The 22391-nt window shown below is 32.2% G+C and overlaps 1 protein-coding gene and 1 long non-coding RNA gene across 2 annotated transcripts; both read right to left on the bottom strand.

Annotated features, from left to right (window-relative positions):
• Nucleotides 1-862: 862 nt before the first annotated feature.
• LOC109005679 (sodium/hydrogen exchanger 2-like) lies at nt 863-11562 on the bottom strand. Its single transcript, XM_035695610.1, has 15 exons — nt 11168-11562; nt 10379-10697; nt 10093-10211; nt 6760-6857; nt 4634-4693; nt 4512-4558; nt 4232-4426; nt 4049-4095; nt 3670-3736; nt 3439-3539; nt 3209-3310; nt 2948-3086; nt 2797-2859; nt 2478-2561; nt 863-1571 (listed from the first exon to the last, which is right to left on the bottom strand). The coding sequence occupies exons 2-15, from the start codon at nt 10550-10552 to the stop codon at nt 1245-1247; spliced, it is 1623 nt and encodes a 540-aa protein (XP_035551503.1). The 5' UTR covers nt 10553-10697; nt 11168-11562; the 3' UTR covers nt 863-1244.
• Nucleotides 11563-21262: 9700 nt separating this feature from the next.
• LOC109009286 lies at nt 21263-22183 on the bottom strand. Its single transcript, XR_001999023.2, has 2 exons — nt 21878-22183; nt 21263-21675 (listed from the first exon to the last, which is right to left on the bottom strand). It is a non-coding gene; the product is annotated as an uncharacterized LOC109009286 (long non-coding RNA).
• Between the last annotated feature and the right edge of the window lie 208 nt (nt 22184-22391).

Raw genomic sequence — 22391 nt, 5'->3', positions numbered from 1 at the left:
CTTTTTTTCACTTGGACAGCTGCACTTGGGAATATTTTGACGATTTACAATTTTAGGACACGTGGCATGATTGTTGTGGAATGGTGTTTCACGTGTAAGAAAAATGGTGAATCGATTAATCATTTATTCTTATATTGTGAGGTGACTAGGGAGTTATGGGTTGGGGTTCTTAGTAGAGCTGAGTTGAGTTGGGTTATGCCAATGAGAACGGTGGATTTACTAGCATGCTGGTATAGGCGGCACAGAAGGTCTCAGTTGGCAGCAGCGTGGAGAATGATTCATTTATGTATTATGCGGTGTTTATGGATAGAAATGAATGAGCGGTGATTCAACGATAGAGAGCAAACTGCTAAGGATATCTGGAAATTGTTTGTCTTCTTTGCTGCAGTGGTTCTCGGCTATTGTCCTTAAGGGAGGAAATGCTCGTGAGTTTTTGTTTTTTTTTTTTTTTGTATATGTTTTCTTTTCAAGTTTCTAGATTGTAATTAGGTACTTTTTTTGTATATTTCCCGTGTACATGGGTTTCACCTAGTTTCATTAAATAAAGTTTTTTTTTTGTTCTTGATTCAGGATTGGATTCCGATTCCTGCTACATCTATATTCATCATTTTGGGGTCATGGAGTTTTTTTTTTTTTTCTCAAATGCTGGATAAGTAAAGGTTGAATGGAGACTAATGTAACTCGGCACAGAATACATAAAATAGCGGAAATGCTTCATCAAAACATTTTATGTACTGTGAGCATTATTCCACATTAGTTTCAACTCTCTCTCTCTCTCTCTCTCTCTCTGTGATCCAACAAAAGCACAAACGGCACAAGATGTCGCACGAGGATTAATCGAAGTACTGCTGAACAGGAGACAAACACCTTGAATCCTCGTTTGCAGCTCAAATATATGGCATTTCATTGTTTTATCAAATACAAAAACACGTCTTGAAAAGGCAGGCATTACAATAACTTGAAGCTCCTGAAATATTGTGCTCACAAAAATAATAATGTCAACAGGCGAGATCTAAAAACAATTGCAAAGAAGAGGGCAAATCCCTTCAAACGCTTGGGGCAAACACGATCAGATCAGCTATACAAGACATAAAGCAATTTCACAAGATTATGATACACATCTTCTCACTACCCGAAAGTGCACGAAATATTTCACAAGCTGATCCAATGGCATCTACGCTTTATTCTCCGGAAGATGTATATGTAATTTACAACACATTGTACAACTTTGCTTGGCCGCCCTCTCATTGCTCTTGTTGGAAACTCCGTTCCGTTGGTGATCCAGGAACAAAGGGAACAAAACCCCGGCCACCAAATACCGGACGCATGAAGGCATTATCAAACTTACGCCAGTAATGATGAACAGTGTGAGTAGGAGTCCTCAGGAGTGCGCGTATGCTATTTGGCCTGACAACTTGGGGGAGGTCAAACTCAGAATCCTGCCCCTCTCCAAGAAGAGGCACAGTGACTGATTTTGGAGTCGATGGATCTGATGACAATAACATGCTGGTTGTGTGTTTTGGCTGGGGTAGCAAGAACCTTATAAGAGGTTTAGTCAACATACCAAACACCTGACCATAATCAAATGTGAATGGTTATTAGCATTACAATCATCAAAAGAACATTAAAGTCTCGCATTTGAAACTCATTCATATAAAATCACTAGCATTCCTAACGCAAAAGAAAACCTTTAATATAAGAACCAAAAACTCACGGGAGGGGCTAATTTTTGGAAGCATGATAGAACTGATCCACCTTAATTGTATGTAATTGAAAGTTCATTCAAAAGAATGGGAAAAAATATATAAATATAGAGGAAGCAACCATTGACATAGCCTCGTTTGTTTTCGCAGATGAGATGAGTTGAGTTGAAATTAAAGCTGAAAGTTAAATAAAATATTATTAAAATATATTTTTTCAATATTATTTTTGTTTTGAAATTTAAAAATTTTGAATTTTTTATTTTGTTGTGTGGGAATTTGAAAAAGTTGTAATGATGAGATGAGTTGAAAAAATAATCGAGACTATTCCTCATACACAAGAATAGTTAAAAAATTTAACAGCAACAAGCCAACAACCATATTAGCAAGCATCATATTCCTCAACTTCTCTTTTCCTCGTAGTCCAGGAAATTAAAAAACTTTTGCCATAAAAAGATGCAAAATTAGTATATATTAACAAGATGTAATAAAGCTGTGACCAGAAAATAAGTTTTGGAAAAATATTTGCATCAGCCCCACACCAGCACACACTCAACCTATTGTGTAAAAAAAAAAAAAAGTGATGTGAAGTGTGTGCCGGTGTGGGGCTGATGCATAGCATTTCCCGTAAGTTTTACCCTTAATGGACCAACTAGGTACAGAATAAAATATCAGTGAATAATAAATATTGACAAGATGGTCTTTATTATTATATAACTAATCAAATCCAGTCACAAATTTAAGTCATAAAATCCAGAATAGCGGTAGATGTCTCACCACTGTGCTGAAAAGAACAACAGTTATGGTGCTGGTGATCATGATTGCATTCTCTCGCAATTGAGTATGCCCTGACCTTGTGAACTGCATTTTACAAAGTAGAGGGTTTACTGAATAATCTCATCCCATCTCATCTCACACAAACACATCCACACATACACACACACTATTTCCTACTAAAATCTATACATGTTCTTGTTTTATTTGGCAAAGAGCATATAAACAAGCTCAAATGTCTCACAGGTCATCTTATTTAGCAATTATTAGTTTAAATCCATTGGTCTTTTGCCCCAAATAAAACAGCATGTACATATCTTACCTGATTATAAGCAAGGGCTATAGACACAGCACCTCTCATGAGACCAGCCCACCATACTACCACCTACAATAACAAAGATGTTTGTGTGATTTGGTAGATAAATGGAAGTGCGAAAGAAATAGAATTGTCATTACAGAAACAGAAAGCATACTTGCTGCCTGAAGCTGATTTTTTCATTTGGAGATTTTTTTGCTAAGTTGATTAATAATGACAAGGGGAAAATAAAGGCTGCTCTTCCTGCCATAATCAGGGCTACAAGTATTGAACTCACTGCAACTGATGTTCCAGGACTGTAAAAAGCAAAAGCAAAAGCAAGCATTACGTGTTTAAACAATAAAAAAATGTCTCAGTGAGGCAGCTAAATCATATATGTTGTCTGAAAGCTAGTCAAGTGCTCTTGTACATAAAATACCTGTCACTGACAAATTTCCACTTTTCAATGTCCAAGGCATCCATTCCAACATAAACGAAGATAAAAATCTCAGCAACAAATGAAAAGGTTGCAAAAGCATGCCTGTAATAATTTGAAGTAAAAAAAGAAAGCATTAGGTATATGAAAAAAAGGCCTTTTGTTCCACATGTGACGGGCTTGTATATGACAGGTTAAAATGGCCTGACAAATTCTAAACAGACAAGACGTACTTGGTGGTGACCCTTGAACTCTCAGTTACATTGTGCCAGGTGTAATGGGACATTACAATCCCACAAAAGAATACAGTAAGAATGCCACTCAAATAGAACAACTGCAGAACAGATCAAATAGGTTAGCACCTTAGCACCTTAGCTATGTGGAAAATAATTAGCATTCTATCAAATGTACATAAACCATTTAAAGCTTAGAAAGAAGTGTCATAAAACAACTTGAAAACTTACTTCAGCCATCATATATGAAAGGTATGCCATGAGCATCATAAGAGCAACTTCACGATCTGTAGAGTGCCTGAAATTGAATCGTGTGAGAAATTATATAATCAGAATTTGATTTTAGCACATGATTCTAACAAGTTCCTTTCCCACATAGTTTTAAGGTTTTTTCAGACCCCAAATTAGAAGACCCTAAAGATTAGGTGTCGTCATAGCTTTTGTTGACAACCAAATTTCAACAAAGAAAAACCTACATCATGATATAAAGACCAAAGCACCTTCTTATTATGAGATTGGGTCCATTTTCAATGCCATTATAACAATGGAATAATATCATTAATATCAGTAAATGCAGCATGATTTGATCACTCCAATTCTGACAACATACCTGCCAAAATAAAGCTTTTTGATGATGTAAGCACTAAGCAGCCCAGTCTGTGGGGGGAAAGAGATATGTTATACCACACTAGAATAGCACATAAAACTTAACACACTTGTAAATTAAGGGAGACAAATATGAGGGGGAGAGGGAGAGGGAGAGGGAGAGGGAGAGGGAGAGCTAGAGACTTACCATCACCCCGAGCATTGTGCTTGTGAGAAACAAATAAAGGAAGTTGCCAATAAAATGCAAAGCAATCCTGGGGTCAATATGAGTGAGATCAAAGCTCTGGATAGCATTGAAAAGAACCACTGATGTTGCATCATTTACGACACCCTCCCCAAATACAAGACTGTAGAGTAAAGGTGTCTCGTCCTGATTAAGCACCTGTACCGTTACATGAAATAAGTTTAGTTTTGAAGTATTGGTGCCTTAATTGTTTCAAATATGCTAAGAAGCTGATCTGCCATACCTGTAATGTACAGACAGAATCCGTTGCAGCAAATATTGCACCAATTGCTGAAATACAGACAAATACAGTAAGAACCAAACAGCAAAGTTACAAGAAAGAGAGAGAATTGACAAATGTAGTACCTAGATAATCCCCAATCTCCAGTAAGCCAATATCCAATTTCTTGAAGAACTGAATAACACCTGAGTCAAGCATTAGAATTTTGCAGTCACGACAAGATACTAAAATAGAATCCAATAACTCAAAACGCCTTTTTTCCCATTTTTTCTGGGCCCAACATACAATAATTCAATTCAAAGATGGTGAAGAAAATAAGAATTTAATGAAAAAGCCTCATGCACATTATTTGGCCAGTATCTTAAGCCACTATCCTCAGCAGCAGACGTAGACAGAGTGAACTGTTGAGCATGCATACATCACATTCATTCCATTCTCTAAGACCTTAGAAATGAGCAATACAATGCTTCCAAAGCCATCTCTGAATATAAAAAGTCCCAACTCCATTCAATCACAAAGTCAAGTTTGATTATCGAGATAATTGAGATGCATTTACATTTACTACTTCCATATAAAGCAAAAGTACAAGTTACCAAGAAGGAAAGGGTATGTTTGGTTAAGGAATTTAAGAGAATTTAATTGAAAAATTTTGAGATGTGTTTGATAATGGTTTTTATGAAGGAAGATTGGAAAATTGGGATAAGATTTTTTCGAAATATATATAATATTGGGATTTGTAGAAGTGAATGGATAGAGTTGAAAAGTCTTCTTAATATAATTTTTTAAGAGTATTTTTGTTTTGTTTTTTGTAAAATTTACTTTTGTTTTTGTGCTTTTGACTTTTAAATGGAATCTAGGCAAATGAATGGATGAAAGTAAATAGATTTTTTTTTTAGGTTGAAAGATGTTTTGGTTTGAAGTTCAATTTTTTATTTTTGAAAAATTTTGCAAAATTGACTAAACCAAACATACCCAAAGGATTAGAGTTTTAAAATGACCCTGGCCAACTCAACTCAATAAGACTAATTTAAAGTAACTAGACACATTGCTTCTGCAAATCTAATAGCAGCACAATCACCAAAATCATAAGCAAGACAATGAAGTAAGATTATCCAAAGATTCTGATCCTCCCGGGATATCTAAGTAAGATTATTCAATTAGAGACATCGTAGTAGATACCATCGAAAATGCTGACATGCATTTACTTATAAAAAATATGCATGCAACAAGGAAAAGGTTCTGAAAGAGAGCCATCTTTGTCAACTGTTGGTTTGAAAGGGCCATATTTTAAGGAGAATTGCAAAATTGTTAGGAAAAAGGAAAATACTTCCAATGATAATATTATCATCAAGACTTCTCGATACTCTCCGTTTTGGTAACATGAACCAATTAGAGACTTAAAAATCTGAAGAACCCATACTGCTATGGTTACGTCCTGTGCATGCAACACTCAGGCAGAAGGCTCAAACCATCTGTCCCAACAATCCTACAAAGAACCACTATACGGTTATCAACAAACTTTACTCTGTTGGATCCAGAACCACAGTAGGAACTGTGTGTTCAAGTGTAGCAGTAGCAATCATCAAACTTGGGCTTGAGTGAAATGTTTTTTTTTAATTGGTAGGCTTGAGTGAAATGTTAAGAGTCAAAGACACTCCCAAATTCAAATTACCAAAGAAACCATAAGAATTTGACAATTCTCAAACAAATGATCGTTGTCATCTATTCTCCAAAGAAACCTTAATCCTTCAGTTGCAGTGATTGAATCACATATATCTCGCTTCCCTTCTTCAGTAATCATATGAAAATTCAAAAAAGCAAAGGGGTTTCCAATTCATTATCTGAAAATAAGCCTAATTAGTTCCTTCTACATTTTCCACTCTTTTAACAAGCTGAATGTGTCACGCGAGGAAAGCTTAATCTATTAACTCACCAATAACCAAAATAAGGGAAATGAATATTATCATGATCTAACTATGATTCAAGATGCATTACGCATAGAACTGAATGTTACCCAAATTATATTGAAAGGTGAGTGTTCCAAAAATTGGAACAGAATGATGTAAAACTATTTGCTGAAACATGTATTTAGCAGTAAAACAATTGCCCAGCCAAGAATACTGTCCAACAGAAAAAGGGTGCAATTTAACATACTTGACGGTATGGTTTTTCTTTATTTTGTGCAACTTTAAATTAAACAAATCATTTTTACAAAAAAAAAAAAAAAAGCAAATAAGGTCACTAGATTTACCTAGGGATATGATCCCACAGGATATTAATGTACCCACAGCACCAAACAGCACAATAGTAACAAAGTTACGGAAAAACTGCTTCTTTTTCACCTGAAAACTGGAGCAAATAATAAAGATTAAGATCATATATCATAAGGTTGGGGCCAGGATCTTATAAAGAAAAATTAAAATTTCACTGTTAACATGAGATCAAGAAAGTAATGCAAAGATATAAATGTCAACACTCAAAAAGCAAAAATATATGGTGCTCAACAAAATATGATTGTGAACTACTTTGTCACGACCATGCTTTATTTTCTTATCTTGTCAGGTCCATAGATAGGTTGTTTTTAGTAGCTACATTCATCAGATAAGAATAGAGTGGCAAACATAGTAGAAATTTGGCCTTGCAGATAAGAAACTATGAGGTTGGTAAAATAAGTTTAACTGATGAAGTTCCAGCTGATTGACCTAGAAACAGAAACCAGGTCCACATCTCAGATTCTAAAATCATACCATCACTGGAATAAAATGTCCACACTCTTGAGCGAAATATCACATTTGGCATGTTTCAGATGCCAAAACTCCAGGGCTTCTAGTAAACCACAAAATTTCTTCCCACTAATTTTGCAGCACTAACTATGACACTTCAGGGAGTATCAACTATATTTCTGCGATTTACGTAATTTTCACCAGTTTAATAAACTCTTACCCATTAAAATTAGACATAGCTAGTTTAAGAAATCAATATGTTCTGAGAAATTGTTTACGATAATGAAGATGGCAAAGCTGGAACCTGTTACATGTTACATTCTTAACAGTCACCAACTTAAATATTATTTTCTAAAATAACTTGTAATTATCAAAATACAAAAAATATTTCATGCGTCCACAGATTCTGATTCTTATTTTCAATCTTCAACATCAAGTGCTTCTGACTTTCTGATAGCATAAGCTACCTGTGGCGTTGCAGCCCTGAGACTCTCACACTGCTGCAATTGTATAGTGGAAGTCCACAAATTGTAGCAGTGTGGAAGATGATCCACTTGCCTCATATGGTTTATTTGGAGGGAAAAGAATTGCAGAAATTTTGAGGAATGTGAACGAACATTGAAGGAACTCAAAACTTTCCTTTTCAATAACTTTTTTTTTACTTTGGACCTCTAATGGGCTTAACTTTATCTTTTTCCCCTAGATAGGAGTTTGTCTTGTAAATATCTCATGTACCTGACTAGTGTCTTTTGTACTCTTGTAACACCCCGTTCCTCACAGTTAATAATAAAGTCACTTTTAAAAATTCTCGGGAGCCAGAATGCTACTACTGAACCTTAACTTAAAAATATTTTCTTTTATTCTAAAGGAAACACCAAGTACATAGATTCTATAAATAAAATAATTCTTTATTAAAATACTGAGATCATAAAAAGAGTGCTTGGAAACATTTATTAAAATTTCTCAAAACCCGTGCCACAAAAATCATAATTTAAAATCTCTATACATGATCTAAGCCACTATCACGCCTCCCTAGATTAAGTTTCATCCTGCAGCTCTATCGTCATAATTATCCTGACTTGTGATGGTTTAAAAACATAAAAACAAATTAAAATAAGTCGATGACTCGGTAAGAAACTCATCATAACGTAAACATACTTAAGATTTTTCAAAAAATATTTTATGCTGAAAACTTAAAATCATGATCATTCATACGTATGCTTATGTCATGCATGTGTTGTCTTAAATTATCTAACTTATCATACTTATCTTACAAGCCCACACACTAATCTTGTGTGCAAGGTTGTGCACGGGCCCCACATCCTGCAGCCGCAAGGAGAGCCGCTAATAATATTCTAACATACTATGTTGGACTACGCTTAACTCCGTGACTTGCACATCCACCCATAAATCGCATTGGTACCATGTATTTGAATGACTATCTGATTAACAGTTATAAGTTTATTTTACACTTGATCTTATAAAAGCTTACGTGTCTTATGCAACGTGAGATGCATAATACATACATAACTATAATATGCGGAATGAAATATGATAATGATGTGCTTGCAAATATCATGACGTGTGGTACGTAAACACTGGCTTAAAAAAAATGGCTTTAATAATAATATATATAACTAGCTAATGTATGTTAATCCTAATTTATGATCAACCTACTTATCTTGTAGTGTTGCTTCCTAAAATTTCTAACACAAAATCGCTTACGGTCCTGGACTAGGAGGTGTACGGTTTTTTTCTAAATAACATACGGAATGGAGATATTTATAGAGAGATTTGGGAGTTGGTGACGACCAGTTTGAGTTGGACTCAGTTAAAAAGTTTTAACGTGAAGATGACTAGTACAATTGTATTCATATTGGAATAGGATGCTGACAAGTTGAAGTTTGAGTTCAAGTTGGACGGAGAGGGTGACAACCAGTTTGAATTGGACTCGGTTAAAGAGTTTTAACGTGAAGATGACCAGTAGAGTTGTATTCCTGTTAGAATGGGATGCCGACAAGTTGAAGTTCGAGTTGGACTCGGTCACAATCATTCAAGAAGAGAGTTTGAATTTAAAAATATGATCCAGTAGTTCATCTAATATAGGATTGGTAGTGACTGAGACTGCATATAAGACTTTAATAAATGATGATTTTAAATTAAAATAAATTTCTAATGACCAAATCTTTAAATTCTAAAAGGAGTCTAACTCGTTCATTAAATAATAAATGAAATTTGATCTAGTTATTAAGCATAATTAAAACTCATAATCAACCTCAATAATTTATCACTCGTGGACTTATCTAATATGGCCCATTAAATATAATTTAGGCCCAATAAAAATTATTAATATGTCGACTTTAGAATTATTGAGTTAGGTCGTTACAACTCTACAATGACATTTGTTAATACAAAAAAAAAAAAAATTGTATTTTTACCCTTACTGTACTTTGCAAAATCAAAATTAAAGAGTCAATAAGTGAACCTGACTCCCAAACTAAGACAGCAATGAATTGATGATGCTGAAACAGGCTTTTGGATTCTCAAATTCCACAGTACCAAAAGGTAAAGCAAGATTCAAGATCATATGAGTTCTTTCAGGGAAAAGCATTGTGATTGTTAATGACATAATGAGCAATTTAAGGTACCTACCACAACTTGAGGCAATCATCAAATCCATAAAGAAAAAAACTCTTGTTGCTACCTAAATTTCTTTCTTCATCCGTAAGCAACAATTGATGCATAACATAAGGTAAACCAATCATAACATCTAAACCAGAAATAGGTACTGAACGGAAAATTGCTACATAACAAGACTAATGAGACCATAAACTTTTGATAAGTAAGAGACTGTAAATTACCCAGCATTAAATATTATTGGCGGCAGAAGGTATATAAAAAAAAGATCTTCACTGAAGACGAAAATATGAGAGCTTTTCCCCCCACTTGTAAGCAGAATAACAACTCCGGTACACACACCCTGCAACAAACCCACATAAAAATGGAAAATTAGCCACTAACATTTTAACAAACAAGATAATTAATTTTACCGATGGCTTAACCAACGTAATAATCCAAGATTTGAAATTTCATCTCTTTTCCTCTTTCCCATAAGCAAGCAAATAAGCGGATAAGAGCGAAACTCACAATCACAAGGGCAGTGATAGATTCGTTCATCCATCGGTTCTCCTCAAGAAGATGGCCAATCACAATACAAGCACAAAGGAGTGCCACGAAGAGGTTCATCGAAACCACCGAGGCATGATCGGAAGTGTATAGCATTTGCAACTTCGGGATGACAGAACTCAATCCGATAGCCATTATTTCCACCTCTCACTATAGAACCAATCTATGATAGTTGATCTATAAGATTTTAGATTTCCTTTAGAGCGAACAATCTACTGAATCTATGTCTCCGAACTGTCCATCTCAAAAATACCTTTGGATCTCAACAATCAAACCAATCCTGCAATCGAACATACCAAAAAGTAAGCGCATTCCTTGAGTAATCAATCTCAGAACTACTAAATAATAAAACGCTTCAACACGGCAAAGACCAGCTAACACTTGCGCGTTATTCTGTTTCTGAGCAGAAATGAAAAGGAGGAGTGGGAAAAAAAAGAAAACGAATACAGGAAACAAGTTTGGAGAAACAAAATGAACAAAGCAAAACGGGAAGAAGCTTTCAACCGTAAGAAATAAAAACCACGAGAAATCAATGTTTCCACTTTCCGGAAAACATGTGAGTCACCGATCGTTTCCACTTTCCAGAAAAAGAGACAATAGAAAGTTTCCGAGTTCCAAGCATTGTTTTGTTTGTTTTTCTTTGCTTTTTCTCAGCAGCCAAACGGACAATCGTTGTTGACCAATAATGCGTTTCGATAGCTAGGAAAAATCGTGGGGAAAAAAGAAAAAGAACAGAAAAAAAGGGCTTACCAAAGCACTCCCAGGACACATGCACAGATAACAAATCGGAAGCAAGAAGCTTGCGAATTGGCGCATATGAAACGGAAAACGAATCAGAGAATTCGAAGAACAGAGAAAGAGAGCAAGCAATCAATCTCTGCTTCGAATTCCTAGGGCAACGCAAGATCTAGAGCTCTACGATTCTCGCAAGTCGCCACAATGCACGAACCTGAGGATAGCTACAAGCTCAGTAACGCCAAATTTGCCTGGGGAAGAGAGAGAGAGAGAGAGAGAGAGAGAGAGAGAGGGCTCAGAACATTTAAGAAATGCTGAAAGTTCTGGAAAGAGACGGAAAAAAATGGAAGAAAATCTACGAGAGAGAAAAGACAGAGATCGAGAGACGTGTGGTTCGGGAAGACGGACACAGAGAGATTGGCGGACAGAGTAAGAAGTTAAATGTTTATATGGTGTGGCGGACTTATAAGAAGACTACGATGGATCTTCTTTCCCTGCCGTTCGATCTCATTACCAATATTTATTAGTGTTTTTTTCCCTCAATTACGTTGTTATGAGAAATTATTCAGAATTTTGTCATTTTTTTAATTATATCATGAGATTTGCAATAGACTTGGAATATTTCGAGTAGAGAAATTCTATAATGCAGCTTTAGTTATACCTTTCATTTTGCTCTATTGACGTGTGGTGCCACGTAACTTATTAAAAAAAAATAAAAAATATATATTTAAATTAAAATAATGTTAAAAAAAAACAAAAACAAAAAAAGTAATATTGAAATCTTAAATTTTCTTTATCCGTTTTATATTTGTATTTTTAATTTTTTTAATAAGTCACATGGCATTATACGTTAATGGAATAAAGTGAGCAGTATAAATATATTTAAAGCAGTATTATAGAATTTTTCTTATAAGTGATGTTAGATACAATTTTAAAATGTACAAATCTTACAAATTTCTTTTAAAAAAAATGTAATCTATTAAAAAGTAATTTTTTTCATATACCTCTTATAATTTTTTATTTTTTTAAAAAAAATGTACAAAACTTACACATTATAAAACTATACAGATCATTTTTTTAATATTATTTATAATAAATAGTTTTAAATGACCATTTATAAAAAGATACTTATTTAATTAAATAATTAAATAAACAAAAATATAAAAATAGGTGTTATTTGCATTTTACTAATTTATGATTTCTCTCCTTAAACAAAGAATGGGGTGGTTAATGGTTAATCACATTCTAATCAATGATTTCTAAGTGTGAGTTTGTTACAAACATTTGATGCCGACATGGAGACACGTTATTGGTCGGTAACGATTGAACCTATTGTATACGATGATTTTGTTCACAGAGAAGTTGCACAAGTCTCGTCTCGTGACTAGTAACCGATACCCTCTGATGTTGACCGCTATTAAAGTTTGTCGACCTTTTCTCAGTTAAAACTACAGAATTGTCCCTACATTTACAACTAATTCCTACCTGAAAAAAAAACTACAATTTTATTATTTCTAATAAATTAAGAGTGAATTTTTCATAATATTTTAACATTTGACCGATTTTTTTTTATCATTTTAAAATATTTTTAAAAAATATAAAATAAATATATCAATATATTAATAATCATTTACTTAACTATTAAATAAAGAAAAAAAATTAAAACACATGAGATGTCAAAATGAAGAGACAAATTGAGTAAACAAAATAATATTTTTCATATTTTTATGACCAATTTTAAGAATGTGTTCAAGATTATACATATGATACATCTCTAGAGCATATGATTATAAATATTGGATTATTCATCTGCATATATATTTATATATTTACATAATATGACCTTAAATTTGATTATATTGAATTATACATCTCCAAATATTTACATAATTATAAATAGTAATTCTCTAAATTTGAAAATGCATTATTCACTTCCCAAACTTTATTTTACTAATTATTTATCTCTCATCTCTCTATGTGCAACAAAAACTCTATCTCTCAAAATTACTTTCTCCTTGTTCTCTCTCTCTCCACCAAGAAATGAATCCGAAAGAACCCCACATCCTAACACCAACAAAAAAAAATTTGACCTCTCTCTTTGTTGGTTGCTCATCAACGAGTCTGAAATCAACGACACCATGAAAAAGCATTATACAATGTGAGAATTCTTTTTTATATGCAAAATTAATTTTTAAAATATGTGATTTTACATATGCATATAGAAAAATCAATGTTAATACTCTTACTACTTGTCATAATATTTGTATTATATTTGACCATGTTTAGGAAACATTTGCAAATAAAGAGACTTGAAATTTGATCATGACATATATATTTATTATAATACTAGATACAAGTTTAGAGCATGCAAGTCTTATCAGGAGTGCTTCCCGCCCCCGCCCCTGCCCCCGCAATCCAAGGGCAGGATGGACTCTCAATCCGTCCCGTTTCTCGCTCACTTTAATAATAGACTACAGTCCACTAGATCAAAAAATTATTTGTGGGTCTAAAAGTGATCAAAAATACATTTTTAGACCCAAATTATAAATTGTAAATTTATAAATATGGCTATAATTTAAAATTTTATGTAGTTTTTAAATTTATTGGTGCATATTTTGTGTAAGTTGTAGTGTAGTAGGGTAACCCTTTTATAAATTGTGTTTACAATACAAATCTCACACTTAAGTAATGTGATACTCTTACATTGATTTAGCAATCTATAAAAGGGTTACCCTACTACAATACAATTTATACAAAATATTAAGTAAAAGTTATATTTAATACATATTACTATATTTATATATAGTATAAATAATAAATATTTATAAATATGTATAGTATAAATATATATATATAATAAAATATATAAGTGTAGGACTGTGTTGGGCCCTGCCCGCCCTGCTAGGGTGGCTAGATGCAGGGCGAGGCAGTGGGGTGCGGGCCTTACCGTCCACCCCTAAGTCTCATGCAATCTGTTTAAAAAGAGTAATGCTTCATACAGCTGTGGAATGTACAAATGTCGCTTTAAAAAAAAAAGAGTGAGGTCTACTATTAAAAAATTAATTAATTTTCATGCATGTCCCATATTTATTCATTTTTTTCAAAACGACTGCACGGTACTTGCACACTAACGACTGCAAGTATCATTTATAGTTTAAAAATTATAGACTTCAAAATGACAAAATTATAACAAAAATGCGATCTACAGTTTTTCAAATATACTGTACGGAACTTACAAATCATACGCGAGCACAAATCATTTTCATTTTTCTTAGTTTTACAATCAAAATTGAAATAAAACTCTATCCACTTAAAGAATTCATTATGATATAAGCACAATTATTGATGATGATAAGATTACCAAATTGAGTTTCTATTTGAAACATCTCAAGTAGAACCGTTTCGATTTGTTTATCGTATTACTATTCTACACGTGTAACAATGTTCGAGAGAGCCAAAATATAATGTTGTCAAAATATCTAAACAAAACACGAACAACGATTCGTGGAAAACAACTCCATGTTCTATACTTATATAGTAATGAGAGGAGGGTCAAGATCTATGAATAGATTGCTCACAACACTCAAGTTGTCTGGCATTGAAAAAGTATGGGTAAGAGTGTGCAAAATGAACTTTTGCAACTTGAAATGATCAATTAGGCGGGTTTGTTTTTAAGATTAAAATTTTGAAAATCTATCGTCTTATTATTATAATATTTTTAAATTTTTATATAAAATAAAATAAATAATTTAATTTTTTAAAATTTAAAAATAAAAATAATATTAAAAAATATATTCTAATAATATTTTATTTAATTTTATAACTTTAATCTCGTCTTGTCTCATCTCATATCATTTCTAAAAATAAACAAGACATAAATATAGATATATGAGAACTAAAAACATGATTAAGATTCCTGGTAGACTTATCTCTGATAACAGCAATTCAGTTATTTGGCAACCACCTCCTTTTCTTTTTTACAAGCTTAATTGAGATGCAGCTGTGGACAAAATCCGAGCTAAAGTTGGTATTGGCATAGTAGTTAGAGATTGTGAAGGAAGAATAATAGCAACCATGAGAAGAAAACAAAGCCTCCTTCCCCTCCCTGCTCTGGCTGAAGCTTTTGGGGCTCTCTTAGCAGTGAATTTTGCACTGGATCTCGGTTTAACAAAGACTATCTTCGAAGGAGATTCTCTTCAAACAGTCCAAGCTTTGAAGCAAGAGGAAGATCAACTGTCCAGCTTTGACATGTACGTCTCTGAAGCTAAGATGAAACTTAGTAATTTCGAATCTTGGAATGTTACTCATATCAAAAGAAGTGGAAATGTGATGGCTCATGTTTTGGCACAAGATGCTTTATTCATTTCTGATGTAATTGTTACTATGGAGGATATTCCTCTATGTATTTCAGATCTGATTTAATGGAACAAGCTCTTAAGCTTTCTTTTCAAAAAAAAAAAAAAAGATTCGCTACAAAATAAAAACAATTTGGGACATGCAATCATGATGTTTGGATTATTATCAATTAATAGAGGATTGAATGGAATTTAATGTATAGTAGTAAGGGCCATAAAGATTCTTTAGCATGTTCTATAATTGGTACGTTCCAATAATTCTCTTTTGCTACTTCCATATATTTTTCATAACATTATTGTACCATAATAGGTTGTTCCATATATTACAGTTTACACACACTCTCTCTCTAACTTGGTCCTTATCGGCCGCTGCCAGGGGTGTAAGGTTTTTTAGGGATTTTTTGGAACTGGGGTGGGGTCAAAAATTCCATCTGCCCGCTTCCCTTGCAGGCTAATCCATTAGGTTTAAAAAAATAATTTTTGATCTAAAAATATTTTTTAAAATTTAAATTATAATATAATTTAAATTTATAAATACAAAAAAATTTTAAGTTTATTAAAATTATATTTTGGATTGTTTGGAGCTCGTAGGTCAACTTTTATATAAGAGGCAAAACTAATACAATTGTCATACTTAAACAATGTGTAACTTAATAGAATTTCAAGTCTTTAATAAATTTATATATATCTATATATAATATATTTATTTATATATATATAAATATAAAAAAAAATTATATATGTAAAGCAGAGTGGGGGGCGGGGCCCTGCTAGGGTCATCCTGCCCCCCGCTAGTCCTTCATCCTGCAGGGCGGACAGGGACGGACTAGCGAGATACGGGCCCCCGCTATCCACCCCTAAGGTTTTTTATTTGGATCCGACCAATTAAGAAACTAGTTGGTCTCAGTTCAAGAAAGTCAAATATTTTAATAGGAATAATATGTTTTATCTAAACAAATAAGATCAGTAGTGCTGTTCTGATAAGTAGTGTTGAAACACGCAAGACTCAATTGCGAAAGCTACTCTACACTCCACAGCCTTGACTCCAATACTCAATCAATCATCCCACGATCGATATAAAATAAGCTTATGTTTGTATTCGTGTAAATGAATAATAATTTGATGGATAATGCTTGTAATATTCGCACATTCCTTTTAAATATAATTTTTATAATTTTATAGTCATGGTGATTGTATTTTGGCTACATGATCAGGTACGTACGTATGTATTTTGGTTACATATGATCATGACATCGCAGGAAATGTAGTTTCAGCTGGCATATAGCATGAGTAGCAGCCAATTAAGGTAATTGCTGACTGGCATGCGAAGATGTTGTATGGTTTAAGGAACCCTACTTCTTAGTATTTATCTACTGGGATGCCTTTGCTTTCTCGTCAAGTCATCCGCTGAAGAACATTACCCCAACGTACTCCTCAAAACTGCTCTCCAACTGCTGCTGCATTGCCCCCAATCTGATAAAAACTAGATATTCACGTGATGAAAAAAAAAAAAAAAAAATAGTTAAAAATATATTTTATATCGATTTCAGATCATGAATTCTGAATGTCATTATTCCTTCAGAAACTCCTTTATATAAGTATTAGAATAGTACAATACAATAATTCTAATAATACATGAACAATACCAGCCGACACTAAAAATAAGAACAGTATCAGCCGACATTAAAAACAAACTAACACAGTACAGGATGCGTAAACTAATATGTACAATAGTCTGACATGAATAATAATATTCTGGAAAGATAATATTCCTGTCAACTTCCGTTTATCATGCTGACTAATTGAAAAAGTATACGTGATAGAGACTAGTACGGTAAGTTTGCATTATAAGGTCCCGTTTAATTTTATAGATAGTCTCAATCTATCTTATCTCATTTCATTTTGAATTCAAAAAGTATTCAAAGGTAAATATTTTTTAATTTTTTCATCTAATTATTACCTAATCATTAGAACTTTCTGAAACTTATAAAGAAAATACAAAAATTATTTAACTTTTTTAAATTTCAAAATAAAAATTATATTCTAACCATTGTTTAACTTTATAATATTTTTATTCAATTTTTTTTTTCTTTTCCTTTCCAAAAATTTAATAAATATCTTAACTCAAATTATTTTACTATTATTTATAAATTATCTCGTTACTATTTATAAATTTTTTATTTTTTCTCGTTTCATCATTTAATCAAATGTGGTGTAACCAAATGATGCCTAAGTTCTAGTTGTTTGTTTATTGCTTTCTTTGTATTTTGTGCAGGGATGCTTTTACTTGTGAGGTGAAGTCGATGAGTCAGATTCTATTAATATTTTATTCTGATGAATCGAATTGATTGCTATATATAAAAGTAATTTTTTTTTTAACAATATATCAAAGTGATTCTATTAATACTTACTAACGCTTCTTTATTATTTAAAATTTTTATTTATTTTTATTATTATTTGTAAATATTTTTAATCATTAAAAAAATTAAAAAAATATAAAATTTCACTAATAATCACTTTCTTAACTATTAAATAAAAAAAATTAAAAAAAATAATAAAAAATAATAAACCTATAATTATCCATATTTTCCTTTGACAGATTCCACAGCATCCGCATGACAGAGATATTTTAAAAGATGATGCTTTAGGTTTTTCAATTTTTATTTTTTTTTTGGGAATATAATAAAGTAGTCAAGATTGAGGAATAGTTGGTGCTTCTCTTCAACTTTCAACTTCTAGTCTCTTGACACGTTTTAATTAAGAATATCAAAGGTTTCAGAAAGTATAAAGTCCTCAAAATCTGCTACTTGTCTTGTCTGAATCAGAATGTATATGTATGCTTACTTTTGCATAATCTTCTATCTAAAATTAGTTTTGATCTTTTTTTTTTTTTTAAATGAATAGTTTTGATCTGTTTGCTGGTGTTCAATCCAGTTATTAATGGAATAAACTTCTCAATAATACCCTAAACAAGTTGGAACATATATGACTTGTTCTTTAGAATTTGAATATTATTGTTTGCTTTTATTTTAAATTTCATATTTTTTAGCGTCTAAACTATCAAATTCGACACATTATATCTTTTATCTATTAAGATTGAGACAAAATATTTGCAGTCGTGAGTGTGTAAGTACCGTACAGTTATTTTAAAAAAAGTGAATAAATATGAGATTCATATGAAAATAAATTAATTTTTTAATAGTAGACCTCACTATTTTTCAAAATGACTATACGGCATTTACTTATTCCACGATTGTATGTAATATTACTCATTAAAATTTAGGGTCCGTTTAGATAGTAAGATGGGATGAGATTGTTTTAGATAAAAATTGAAAATTGAATAAAATATTGTTATAATATTATTTTTTAATATTATTATTGTTTTAAGATTTGAAAATTTTAAATTGTTTATTATATTTTATATATAAATTTAGAAAAATTATAATAATAAGATGAAATAAAATGAGATAAAAATGTTTCTATATCAAACGAAACCTTAATCTCTAAAATTGTGTTACAACATCGAAGCATGACAATCTTTTAACAAGGCCATCTTTTTTTTTTTTTTTGAATCATAAGGATAGGAAGAAGTAATTGGTGGTTAGACGTGACCATTATAACATCTTATCTGTCCGATAATTAGACAGTGAAAAGTCGATAACACTCCTTCAATCGTGAGAAGGCCACCTTGTTAAGTTTAGAAGTCTATTATCACAATTTCTGAGCTGGGTTACTTATTGGGCCGAAAAGGGTCTACCTGTTGTAAGGTTTTGTGATAGGCTTTAAAGCCCACGTCTCTTCTAGCAATCAGTAGTAATTACTAGGATTGGTTCACTTGATCATGTTATGGAGAACAATGCCAGGTATAATTTTTATTTAGGGATTGTAATATAAGTTTAGTCAATTTTATTTTTAAAATTATAAAATTATTTCTTCTAAAATAATATTTTTTTTATTTAATAAATAGCTTGCACATACGGTCTCTAAGTGAGGATTATAAATATAATTTTTCTATCATGAAAGTCTCTTGAATAGGTACTTCCAAGTTCGAAAAATAAATATAATATTTTTCCAAACATACGAAGATTATATTGGAGTAGGAACAATAGGCACGAATTTAAGAATAGACAATGCTAGGTTGCATACTAAATATCCACCTCAAATATGCATACCAATGTAAATAATTTCTTTTTCTTTTTCTTTTAAGTATTTTTAAACATCTTTTATCATTTAAAAAAATTAATTAATAGTCATTTTCTTAACTATTAAAAAAATAAAATGTGTTAAGTGTTAACGCATAAAAATAGCGATGCGTCTATTCGGGCCTTAATTGGTATAGTGTAGAGCCCCCAACGGTGATCTGGTACGACTGTACGTGGTTTGGCATAATGCTTACATCAACAGGAGTTTGCAGAAGGAAAAATTCACTATAATATGATTATTTTACAATCTCTCATGATCTCTTATCCTCATTATACAATAGAAATAGAAACTCTATTTTCTAGTGGAGATCTTGTCGTTGGAGTTCTTGTCGTGGGGCTGAAGAAGTTATGGGAGGAGTCGAAGTCCATCCGCCCTAAAAGTCATCTAGAAGCCCTCTTTATCCTCTGCTCCTCCCTTGTTTTATATCTCATATTCTCTTCTCTACGTCACATATTCATTATTCTCCTAATACCATTTTTCTTCTTTAGCCTTTTATCCCCTCATTCTTTCTCTCTTTATTCCTTCCAGATGAATCCTCCTCTTGGATATTATGAGCTTAGAGGCCCATTATGGGCTTGATATATTTTATCCCCTCCAATATGAGTGGGCATATTTGAGTCATACTAGCATTTTCCTTTAAAAATAAGATGATTGAGTACTCTGAACTCATTTAAACTCATCTCGTCATTACGATTTTTTTAAATTCTTAAACAAAATATAATAAATAATTTATATTTTTTTAATTTTAAAATAATAATAATAATATTAAAAAATAATATTTTACTCGACTCATCTAAAACTATCTTACCTCATCATTCAAACGAGCCTTAATGGCCAGGATTCTTGCATTTCTAGTACCACACCGGGCATATATCTTGGAACAGCGAGTAAAAATTTAGATCGCGTTTGGATAGTGAGGTAATTTTCAATATTTGGTAAATAATAGTAAAAAAATAATAATAAAATAATAAATAAGTGAAAATAATTATAAAATAATAAATAATAATTGAGTGTTATGACCAAACGGGCCCTAATTGTTTTGAAGAAGCACGTTCTGCATACCATCTACTTTAATTCCCTTAACCAAATATTAAAAAAATTAAGGAATTGCACATGGTTTTAGATGAGCTTTAAAATTGGTTGTGATCCCAAGACAGATATATACTGCTGTTTACACCATAAATTTTGCCACCAGTGGTGGCTGAACTGCATTAATTATATATGATATTTAAAATTATTTTTTTATAATTTAAGAATTGAGTAACCCTACACAATTTTTTTAATTTTTATATATTATATATTTTTTAAAATTTTTAAAATTTTTTTGAATTAATATAATTTATTTATTTATTATTTATATATTAAATATTTGATAAAAGAAAAAAAATTAAAAAAAAATAATATATAAAAATTATGTGAATAATAAGAGATTACGTATATTTTTTCTTGACATGCAAAACAGTGAACAAAACACAAATCTTTCTCTGTTTTAGTTTTCTATTTTTCCTTTTTGCCAAGAATTAAACTACTACAAAACTAGGGAAAATGCAAATGATTTCCAAGCAATATGGTCAGTGTACTTCTCCAAATAATTGCCAATAAACAGAGTGTACTGAGTTTAGTCTCAAACCAGAGCCCAAAACTAACTGGTATTGGCACTGTTTTTCTCACATTCCCAACCACCAACCAGAGATGAATACTGAATACATTGATAAAAAAAAAAAAAAAAAAAAACTAGTACAACCACATAATTAGATCAGCTCAGCTTAACTTTTTATTCTCTCCTCATGCATGGTATTATAATTTACAACAAGGTAATGGGAATTAGCTGATCATCAGAACCTTGGGGGTCCACCACCATGGCCACCACCAGGACCACCATGGCCACCACCAGGACCACCAGGGCCACCAAATAAGGGTCCACAGCAGTTCTCAAAGATGCAGCAGCAGCACAGCACGTAGAAGCTGTTTTTTTTTTTTTTTTTTTTTAAAAAAAAAAAAAAAGGAGAAAAGACAAGATAGAATTATTTGTGTTCTTGATCAAAGTTCTAGTCTCGTTGATATTGGTCTATTTCTGCTGTTTTTTTTTAGGTACTTAGATGGTTTGAGAAATAACCAAAAAAAAAAAAAAAAGACAAACTCATCAACAGAGAAGAAAACTAATTACCAGGATGATAAAAGGCGGCATATACCACCGCAGAGAAAATCAAAGCAACCACAGCCAGGGCATCCCGGCCCTCCAGGCCCTCCCGGCCCTCCCCGTGGTGGAGGCATCTCTCTCGCTCTGATCTCCTGAGTATGCTTAAAGGTGCCAACTTCTTTCAATACCGAGCTTGCAATGCGCTTAAAATGAGCTAAACCTGTAGTCCTCTTTATAGAGATTACTTTCAAGGCAGAGAGACATGCAGTACTAAATATATATATAATGTTTTTAGTTTTTTTTTTTTTTGTTTTGTTTTGTTTATCTTTTCCTGATCTGGGAGGCTAGCTAGGAGAAAGAATACTTATCGGCTAAGGAGTAAGGGATCCATGAAGATTTTCCAGCTGGAATCTTTTTAGCATGCATGCATTCATGGATATTACTACTGTTGGACTGGTAAGTAGAAGAAAATTAAAAACATGTTTGGTTTGGCGTACGTTGAGGATACCTGACTTTCAAACCAAACTAAAACCTAACATTC

The sequence above is a fragment of the Juglans regia genome, chromosome 11, assembly GCF_001411555.2.
Source record: "Juglans regia cultivar Chandler chromosome 11, Walnut 2.0, whole genome shotgun sequence".
In the NCBI taxonomy this organism is placed as follows: Eukaryota; Viridiplantae; Streptophyta; class Magnoliopsida; order Fagales; family Juglandaceae; genus Juglans; species Juglans regia.
The sequence above is the reverse complement of the archived record's forward strand: the minus strand, read 5'-3'. Positions and strand labels throughout refer to the sequence as shown.

Excerpts from the sequence above, each read along its gene's own strand:
- LOC109005679 (XM_035695610.1), bottom strand. The coding sequence starts at position 10,552 with ATGGCTATCGGATTGAGTTCTGTCATCCCGAAGTTGCAAATGCTATAC. Across the intron at positions 4,694-6,759 it reads CTGTGGGATCATATCCCTAG|GTGTTATTCAGTTCTTCAAG; the intron begins GTAAATCTAGTG and ends TGCTTGACTCAG. Across the intron at positions 3,737-4,048 it reads AAAAAGCTTTATTTTGGCAG|GCACTCTACAGATCGTGAAG; the intron begins GTATGTTGTCAG and ends ATTCAATTTCAG.